Here is a 9,862-nt window from a genome sequence, read left to right as displayed (position 1 = left end):
ACACACACACACTTTCAGTTATACTTCATGCTGCATACTCATGTAAACATACTACTCCGCGACCAGATAACGCGCTCTCGCAAACACTATACTCAATTTCCCACCTAGATACTCCTTCGAGAATCATCCTCCTTCGAGAATGAGCTTCCTTCGAGAACATTTTGATTCCTTCTTATACCATCCTCGTACACGACATCATCAATTTACAACATCGCGATAAGATATTATATTTTCTATTACATAAACGTTGTTACTCTTTAAATCGAGCGCCATCCATTACCTACATTTATTGTATGTAGCAATTCGCTACAAATGTGTGCAGGAACCATATCTCATTACTTTATATAGTTTATATTGTTATAGTCGTTGCGTTTGTTATAATGCTTTAGAACTATAGAGGAAAACACGGATATTTTTAATGCAAATTACGGTTTACAAGAATTTTTATGATTAAGAAAAACGTTCGCGACATTACTTAGTCACAATGTCAATCGGAGTTCCCATTAAAGTGCTCCACGAGGCTGAGGGCCACATCGTAACTTGTGAGACGAATATCGGCGAGGTATATCGCGGAAAATTGATAGAAGCCGAGGACAATATGAATTGTCAAATGCAGAACATTACAGTGACGTATCGGGATGGCCAAGTGGGGCAGCTAGAGAATGTATACATTCGCGGCTCAAAAATTAGGTTTCTCATATTACCAGATATGTTGAAGAACGCACCTATGTTCAAACGACCTGGTGGTAAAGGATCGGGCACAGCTGGTAGAGGAAAGTCCGCAATATTACGAGCTCAAGGTTTGTGTATTCCTGCAAACATTGTTCAAATTAATAGACAAAGTTAAGATGACCCTACGTGACTAATAATAATGATCAATAATATTAAATTAGTATTACTGACACTATGCATCAATATTTTCAGTATTTTTTCAATTTTATACACGATCAGTATTATTGATAATATATTTCTCTTTAGTTTTGTGTACATTATTTATTGCATTCTGACATACTTGTGGCATCGATCTTAATAAAGCAATATTGCTCGAGAATCGAAATTTAGATCAGTGTTCTTTATCAATCCATCAATATTATATACATAATCGATAATATTGTCAGTGTTTGTTAATGTTGATAGTTTTATTGATCGTGCAAGATCGCCTTTATACTTCTGAAAAACATAGGTATTTGTAAAAGAAAGCAGAAGAAGGCTAATATTTGTTTCTATCCATGCAGATTAATTTTAATTGATTCGAGTTTCTTTTCATCTTTTCCTAATTTTTAAAATTAAAAGAAAGTGAAGAGTAAATTGAAGATTAATGTTACTTTATATTAGTAGAGAAACTTGGGTCGTATTCTGATATACGCTATTAATTTTGAAAATCTTATGTAATAAAATATTTCCAGCTCGTGGCAGAGGAAGAGGACAAAATCAAAGAGGCAAAGGTACTGGTTCGGCACCTTGGCTGAATCAACAGAATCAACTAGGTGGATCTCAATCTGGAAGAGGCAGGGGATAAATCTTGTGATAACAAACTTTTTGATTGTATTTACAATTATTGTATGAAAATCAACCTGCGGTGAACGGAAAGAATTTAAAGTAAAGTAGATAATAAGGCATCATCATTATGTGATAATGATTGTATATTTCAGCAAAATGTGAGGATGAATGGACTTTTAAGCTTTAATAAAAGTAAATACGTTTATTTTTTTTAATCAAAATTCGCATAAAGCATTCCCTTTCAGAAATTGAGATATTTTAATGAATTTACATAGTGATGTAACGTAGTGTAACTTAATATTTGTAGGCATTCAGCATAGTCTGCCATTTTATTTTACCAGCTTAACATCGCGATTAATCGAAGCATCGTGTTTCCATCATGCAAATCAGTATTTCATGTGATCTTAAAAGCATATCAATTCAAAAAACATCATCGATTGCATGAAAACGCAGTAATATGAAATGTTTAGCAAGTCATATTAAAGAACTTTACAACAATTGTAAAGTTGCTTTTCCGCAACCATTCATGTTACATACATATTTGGCATACCCATTGGTCTGTTTTTTATTCCTATAATTAGAACTTTTTTCTCATTTTTTTTACAAGAACAAATCAATTATTCCATTTCTGAGAGTTTGAATTTATATTGCATACAACAATGTAGATAATATACTAATTAATACATTACAGTATTGCGTGCACGATATTTTTTTCCAAGAATAAAGATGTGAGGAAATAATCAAGTCAAATAAAAAGTAATTGTGTATTAATATTTATCTAGCAATAAAGACGCTTAAAAGGATGTTTACATAAGAAATAAAGAAATTTATTTCATGATTCCAAAAGAATTAAAACGGAGAATTATGTAAAGTTATTTCCACCATTTCCACCAATGTAGATTAACTTTAATCTCAATTTACTCTTCATCTTTTTCTAATCTTTAGAACTAGAAAAAGACAATAAATTACACCGAGATTAAAGTTAATCTGCGTTAGAAACGGACTTTAGACATCGATCTTTTTCGATATATCGATCGATACACTTATTGGACAAGTTCAAGACGAGAAAACGGCTAGGCGTGCTTTCGAGAGAATGAGAATAATTGATTCTTATCTGTGGATCCAACCAATCATGTTTAATTGCTTGGCGAGCAGACCTAGCCGCTTTGTCGACTTGAACGGGCCCATTGATTGTATCTCATCATGGCTGCGTTTGGATTCCCACTTGGGTGCTCTCTGGATGTCATATCATTCTTGTTGTTTACGAAACATTAAACAAGAATGACATGACATTTGAGGGCATCCGGGTGATGTTTCTAAACGCAGTCCATGGTATAATAATATCAGATGTTCCGTTGCGCATAATGGCGATAGCAATATCGGAAACAACCAATCAAAATTTTGTCCAAATTTATGCTGCTAATGTGCAACCACTGGAACGAAATACCTAGTATTCTTACATCATATATTGGCTTCTGCACATTGGATGCGGAAACGCTTGCTAAGCGGCAAAATGTGATGCGGTAGCCAATAAGCTTACAGCTCTTAATGTTCATTGGTTACCGCGTCTAGGTGTCTCTATCGACGTGATCGGACGCGTTATTGCGTCATTATTTTTGGAAAGTGTGACCGGCTTCAAACGCATAATTGAGTTTATGTTACTCTTTTTAGCCTTTCGTATTCTGCATTTTTTTGTTACTCATCGCATAAGCGGCATTTTCGATTCTGGCCATATCGACTCTGTTAGAGTTGAAGCCATTCTCACAAAGAAGTTATCGCGTCTCATTTTGTCGCGCGGCAAACGTTTCCGTGTCCAGTGTGCAGGAGCCATATTTCATTAGTTTATATAGTTCATATTGTTATAGTCATTACGTTTGTTGTAACGCTTTTGAACTATAGAGAAAAATTACGGTTTACAAAAATTTTTAAGATTAAAAAAAGCGTCCGCGACATTATTTAGTCACAATGTCAATCGGAGTTCCCATTAAAGTACTCCACGAGGCTGAGGGCCATATCGTAACTTGTGAAACGAATACCGGCGAGGTATATCGCGGAAAATTGATAGAAGCCGAGGACAATATGAATTGTCAAATGCAGAACATTACAGTGACGTATCGAGATGGCCAAGTGGGGCAGCTAGAGAATGTATACATTCGCGGCTCAAAAATGAGGTTTCTCATATTGCCAGATATGTTGAAGAACGCACCTATGTTCAAACGACCTGGTGGTAAAGGATCGGGCACAGCTGGTAGAGGAAAGTCCGCAATATTACGAGCTCAAGGTTTGTGTATTCCTGCAAACATTGTTCAAATTAATAGACAAAGTTAAGATGACCCTACGTGACTAATAATAATGATCAATAATATTAAATTAGTATTACTGACACTATGCATCAATATTTTCAGTATTTTTTCAATTTTATACACGATCAGTATTATTGATAATATATTTCTCTTTAGTTTTGTGTACATTATTTATTGCATTCTGACATACTTGTGGCATCGATCTTAATAAAGCAATATTGCTCGAGAATCGAAATTTAGATCAGTGTTCTTTATCAATCCATCAATATTATATACATAATCGATAATATTGTCAGTGTTTGTTAATGTTGATAGTTTTATTGATCGTGCAAGATCGCCTTTATACTTCTGAAAAACATAGGTATTTGTAAAAGAAAGCAGAAGAAGGCTAATATTTGTTTCTATCAATGCAGATTAATTTTAATTGATTCGAGTTTCTTTTCATCTTTTCCTAATTTTTAAAACTAAAAGAAAGTGAAGAGTAAATTGAATCAAGATTAAAGTTACTTTATATCAGTAAAAACTTAGGTCGTATTTTGATATACGCTGTTTGAAAATCTTATGTAATAAAATGTTTCCAGCTCGTGGCAGAGGAAGAGGACAAAATCAAAGAGGCAAAGGTACTGGTTCGGCACCTTGGCTGAATCAACAGAATCAACCAGGTGGATCTCAACCTGGAAGAGGCAGGGGATAAATCTTGTGATAATAAACTTTTTTTTGATTATAAATACAAATGTACAATTTCATTCCTATATTTTTGTATAATTTCTAAACAGTATATTTCTGCATTCAAAATTGTAATCTATATTTTTAATGTGTGTGTGAGATTAATAATAAATCTATTGTATGAATATAGTATTAATAATAAATCTAATATCTATTACGTGTTTGTTGTGCTTATAAGAAGTGTCTCCTTTGAAGCTAAATTAGAACTAGATAATCCTAATTCATTGTCCGTCTTAAAATGACTAAGAAGACAGATCTTTAGATTTATCTTACGACTGATTTTATGACAAAATTTAATTTATTATCCAAATATACATAGATATGGAAATACTGAGAGTATTGCAATATTCTAAATAAATAATATTTAAATATTCGATTTATACCTGCAAAAATTCTAAAAAAATTAATTCTAAATTTTGTCGTGACAGTTTGAGAGATCAAAATGGGTATTTGTCAAATAAAATGTGGAAAATTAAATTTTATTATAAAAAAAGATAAAACCAAATTTATTATATTGTATATTATCAGCAAACAAATAAAATAATGATACGTAAAATAATAAAGCCTAATTCAAATAACCGCTGACAATATGGCAGCATATGGTGTCACGTTTTCATTTGCTGTTAGAAATGTATGTGCAAGAGCACACCCGAGTTGCTTCTATTATAGTATCTTACGGATCTCGTGTCACATTTGCACTTGTTTGCACTTGCAGTTCGTGATCGTACGGTTAACACATGTTTTTTTCGACATAACCAATCTTTAGTAGTACGACATAATCTATTGTAAATATAATTACAATTATGTTTAAAAACCACAATTCTCAACCACAATTGTTTAATGTAAATAGAAAACCCAGCCAACCGAAAAGGCGAAAAAAGATCACGCTTGTCTTCGATGAGGAGAAACGACGGTAATTATTGTGCAAAATCACATGTAATTGATATGTGCTTACATATAGTTGATACAAATTAATTTATATTTATCCAAAAATGTAGAGAATTTTTAGGAGGATTTCGTAAGAGGAAGCTAGAACGAAAAAGGAAGGCTCAAGAACAGTTACAGCAACAACTGAAAGAGGAACGAAAGAAAATTAAACAAGAAGTGAGTCATATATTATTTTAAAGTAAAATATAAGATATTTCTTGAAGAATTGGAGAAAGCATGATATTTCTTTTTAGGTACGAGAACGTTATAAGAAATCATTATCGAATCAAGTTGTCCCAGAGCTGGAAGAATTGTTATCTCAACAAGAATTTGATCTAGGTAGTCATACAGTTAGTGTTTTAGAGTTGAATGTTGCAGACCTTAAAGAAGGAAAAAAATGGATAGGTGAAAACAAAATTGTAGAAGAAAAAGAAGAGCAGGAAAGTGACAAAAGTTGTAATGATGACGATGGTGATGAGATTGTGGGAATGTCATTGCAAGAGAAATATAAGAATCAAGTGCAGCCAAAATCTAAACCCAACAGTCATGAGATAAAATCTGCAAAAGAATTAAAACAAGAAATAAAGAAAGCAGCACTAAAACACATAAAAAAAAGTAAAATATTTCAACAAAAACAGAGACTAGAACAACAAAAAAACAAAAAACAAAGTAAACAAAAATTGCAGAAAGCACAGGGGATAGTGCACAAACGTGGCAAGAGGAGTAAAAAGAAATCTAAACGCTAGGAAATTTGATAAATTTATTACACAAATTTTAAATAAATATATTTTGTAAAAAATATTACATTATAAACATGCATTTATCACTTCTTTGTTCTTCCACCTTTTGAAACAAACGGACAAATATCCTTATTGAGACATTCTGAACATTTAGGAAATCGAGGTAGACAAGTTTCTTGACCAAATCCTACGAGGAGATGATTTACTTCGCTCCACAAAGACTTAGGAAGCCAATCCTCCAATTCATTTCTCGTCTGTTCCGGTGTGTTGGTTGATTTTTTCACCCATCCTAATCTATTGGCTATTCTGTGAACATGTGTATCCACCCCAATACCAGATACTTCTCCCCAGGCAGTTCGCATGCATAGGTGAGCCATTTTAGGACCTACTCCTGGCAACTCGCACAACTCTTTTACTGTTTTTGGTATGTCACCTCCATATTTATCTAGAAGGATCCCTGACGTCTTTTTTATATACTCTATCTTTTTCTAAAAAGAAGAGAAAAACACTTTTAATACAAAAATCATTAACTGTAAACTTAATAGGAAATTCATAAAAAATATGTATAATTACAAATAACTTAACAGTTTAACATATAAATAAAAATTAAAAATTACTAAAAAGAAAATACATCCTTAAATGAATAATAAATGAATTTATAAACATGACAAGAAGTTTGAGATAAGAAAAATATCTTGTTAACAAATAGGCATTGATCTTTACTTTCCAAAATCCAACTGGATATATAAGTTTGCCTAGAACATCATCAGGGGTAGCTGCTATAATATTTGGTTTACAACCATAAGTGTTCAGACGCTGCATAGCAGCATGGGTGACTTGGTCTTTTGTCTGACTACTCAGCATCAGAGCTACTAGCGATTGATATCTAGATACTACAGGACTGGCATCAGGATCTGTACACTTGTGACAGCCCATTGTGTCAACTGGAGCTGTCTTGCTCTTTCTCATTTCTTTAATATTTTCAAGAATAGTTTCCCAATTCGGTGGCATCCACTGTTTCTTATCTTTAACGTTCTTTGGGTCCAATTTGAGTTCCACATTCTCGTTCTTTATCTCACATTCTTCAGTCTTTATATCTTGTACATCTATCGACAGCTCTACATCTTCACTTTTTATTGGCGTCTCTTTGACATTTGTTTCATTCTCTACCATTTCATGCTTGATCTTAATCGGTATATGTTTCTTTGTGCTGGTCCTCGCCAGTCTTTTCTCTTCGCCGCCGAAGTAGGATGACGTTTTCTCCGAGGAGTCTGCGTTAACGAGAGTTTTGCCCGAACGTAAAGTTCTTGATGCCGAGAGGCCATCCAGCTTCAACCGTTTACTCATTTTGTCAGACGAAACACGTTATGATGTCAACGCATCAAAATTGACTCCTGCGAGTAACAAGCAGAATGTTTGTACTTGAACTACGCAGTACGCCATTCGAAATTGGCATAACCATTCCCGCTCGTGCAGCTCGTATGATTGGACAGTTAAAGCTAAGTTTAGATTACAATGAAAACATCTGTGTAGTTTTCTGCACTATTCTGCACTTGAAATGAGATAGACGCACTATAAACGTTGAAAAGAAAAAAAGGAAAGGTTAAAAGTGCGGTCTATGGATGGAATGGATCAGAATACATGAAGGAAGTTATTTCACGTTATTCCAATTGCAGAATTAAAGCATATCCTGTTTATTGTATTTTCTTGTAACCAACGAAAATCGATTCATCACGAAACATTTCTGCAATATTGTAGAAATATCACTGTTGCGAAACAAAACGTCAACATAACCAAACAAAGGCGAATCAATTTAACATCAACTTCGAGGTTTGTAATTTGTGATATATTTAATGTATATTGAATTCATCATTTAACAAAATATGATAAATTTGTAAAATAAATAATTATAGCCAAGAATCCGCTCTGTTTTCGAAATGCATACCTCAAATAATTTTACTCTCCGCGGTGGTGATGCAGCATTCGCTAACAGGCAGCAGGCATTATTCGATCAGCTCTTGATTGCGGAAAGTAAGTGCAATAAACATGACAAACCGGAGACAGATAATACGGAGATGGTCGAACGAAGGAAAAGGCCAGCTTCAAGTGACGATCGGAGGCAGAAGAAAGAAACAAAGAGGTTTAGCGGTAAGGAGAGTATCTTTAAGCGCCCAGAAGGTCCGGCGCCACGCACGAATTTCAGAAATATTCCGGACTATCACAGAAATCCACACAAGTGGGTCAAGTATTCTCTGGATGATGTATCTAGCGAAGATATGACGGAGCACAGTAACACACAGGCTGCTATATCACTTCTACGAGAATTGAAAGCTCGTAGGAAGAAAGAGGAAATTGGCGAATGTGGGCAGGAGATGGACGTTGAGACTTGCGAATCAAATTCTACAGAGACGCTATTTAAGAAAAGGTCATCATTGTCGCAGATCATATTTAAAAAGCCACGAACGAGAGAGACAATGGAAGATATTGCAGAGCCAGACGACAAGCCTGTATTCAGAAGTAGCAAGATTATTTTGCCAGAATACGTGATTGGACAGAAACCAAAGAAGACATGTAAACAGAATCGACCAGTGATTAAAGTCGATCGCTCGAAAGAACTTAGACTAGATCATTTACAAGAACCAGATGAAGAGGAAGATGATTGAAATAAATGTACAGTGCATAAAATTGTATAAATGCAAATATAGAAATTGTATTTGTGGATATTCGCTTAAAAATAAAACAATTCACGAGCATTTATATAGATCCTCGTATTAATTACATAGAAAATTAGATTCTGGTGAAATTAATTAATTTTTACGTATATATAATTTGTAACGAGAGAGAGAGAGAGAGAGAGAGAGAGAGAGAGAACAAAACATGTTATTGACATAAGGCTCAAATAGATATAGAAATAGTTTTTGATGCTATAATGAATAGTTTTTGAGGTGTATTAAGGATGTAAAACTCTGTGAGAACCTTTTATACATAATAACTTAAAACCTATTCATTATTGAGGCTTGTGTTTATGAGGCTAGTCTTTTTAGCTAAATTTCTTACATAATTTATCCTTCCTCTTTTTTTATGCTGGAAAGAAGAGAAAAGGGATAAACTGTGCAAGAAGTTTAGCTAAAAAGAACAGACTAATGTCCACTTCTAACAATGTAGATTAACTTTAATCTCGGTTCAACATCATTTTTTTCTAATTCTTAGAATTAGAAAAAGATAACAGATAAGTTGAACCGAGATTAACGTTAACCCTACGTTGGCAGAAATAAACATTAATAATATCTTTTGTTCATCACATAGACTGAAAACTAATTCAATTGATCAGGATCCAATTTTTCATATAATTAGTGCGAGGTCCTATATAAACATGTATAAACACTCGTTGAAAGCAGTACATATTAATATTGTATCCACACAATATGTAGTATAAAAATAAAATAATATATACTGTATGTTTTAAGTAAACAATAAAATTCCCTCAATAAGATGAAGTATATAATTAAAAAAGCATACAACTAGATAGTTAAATTTTATTTTTAAGATACCTAAGTATCTAACTTATCTAGACTCTAAGTAATATACAAAAAAGAGAATAAATATAATTAACAAATACATTAATATTATTGTTTTGTGATACAAAGTTTTTTTTATCATTTCCTA

General features: G+C 33.3%; 5 protein-coding genes across 5 annotated transcripts; 4 read left to right on the top strand and 1 right to left on the bottom strand.

Moving 5' to 3' along the window:
• The first annotated feature begins 362 nt into the window (after positions 1–362).
• On the top strand, positions 363–1,656 carry LOC108755329 (small nuclear ribonucleoprotein Sm D3-like). The gene is made up of 2 exons (XM_018498258.1): positions 363–800; positions 1,407–1,656. Exons 1-2 carry the CDS (start codon positions 485–487, stop codon positions 1,517–1,519), a joined length of 429 nt encoding a protein of 142 aa, XP_018353760.1. The 5' UTR covers positions 363–484; the 3' UTR covers positions 1,520–1,656.
• Positions 1,657–3,111: 1,455 nt separating this feature from the next.
• Positions 3,112–4,567, top strand: LOC108755336 (small nuclear ribonucleoprotein Sm D3-like). Its single transcript, XM_018498267.1, has 2 exons — positions 3,112–3,781; positions 4,385–4,567. The coding sequence occupies exons 1-2, from the start codon at positions 3,466–3,468 to the stop codon at positions 4,495–4,497; spliced, it is 429 nt and encodes a 142-aa protein (XP_018353769.1). The 5' UTR covers positions 3,112–3,465; the 3' UTR covers positions 4,498–4,567.
• Positions 4,568–5,226: 659 nt separating this feature from the next.
• LOC108755396 (nucleolar protein 12) lies at positions 5,227–6,215 on the top strand. Its single transcript, XM_018498350.1, has 3 exons — positions 5,227–5,442; positions 5,528–5,633; positions 5,711–6,215. The coding sequence occupies exons 1-3, from the start codon at positions 5,333–5,335 to the stop codon at positions 6,200–6,202; spliced, it is 708 nt and encodes a 235-aa protein (XP_018353852.1). The 5' UTR covers positions 5,227–5,332; the 3' UTR covers positions 6,203–6,215.
• On the bottom strand, positions 6,216–7,688 carry LOC108755394 (endonuclease III-like protein 1). The gene is made up of 2 exons (XM_018498348.1): positions 6,920–7,688; positions 6,216–6,684 (listed from the first exon to the last, which is right to left on the bottom strand). Exons 1-2 carry the CDS (start codon positions 7,541–7,543, stop codon positions 6,280–6,282), a joined length of 1,029 nt encoding a protein of 342 aa, XP_018353850.1. The 5' UTR covers positions 7,544–7,688; the 3' UTR covers positions 6,216–6,279.
• A 99-nt stretch (positions 7,689–7,787) lies between these two features.
• Positions 7,788–9,076, top strand: LOC108755395 (protein TSSC4). The gene is made up of 2 exons (XM_018498349.1): positions 7,788–8,026; positions 8,110–9,076. The coding sequence occupies exon 2, from the start codon at positions 8,134–8,136 to the stop codon at positions 8,857–8,859; it is 726 nt and encodes a 241-aa protein (XP_018353851.1). The 5' UTR covers positions 7,788–8,026; positions 8,110–8,133; the 3' UTR covers positions 8,860–9,076.
• Positions 9,077–9,862: the final 786 nt, after the last annotated feature.

This window comes from Trachymyrmex septentrionalis, unplaced genomic scaffold, assembly GCF_001594115.1.
Source record: "Trachymyrmex septentrionalis isolate Tsep2-gDNA-1 unplaced genomic scaffold, Tsep1.0 scaffold87, whole genome shotgun sequence".
NCBI lineage: Eukaryota > Metazoa > Arthropoda > Insecta > Hymenoptera > Formicidae > Trachymyrmex > Trachymyrmex septentrionalis.
This window is presented reverse-complemented; position numbering and strand designations above follow the sequence as displayed.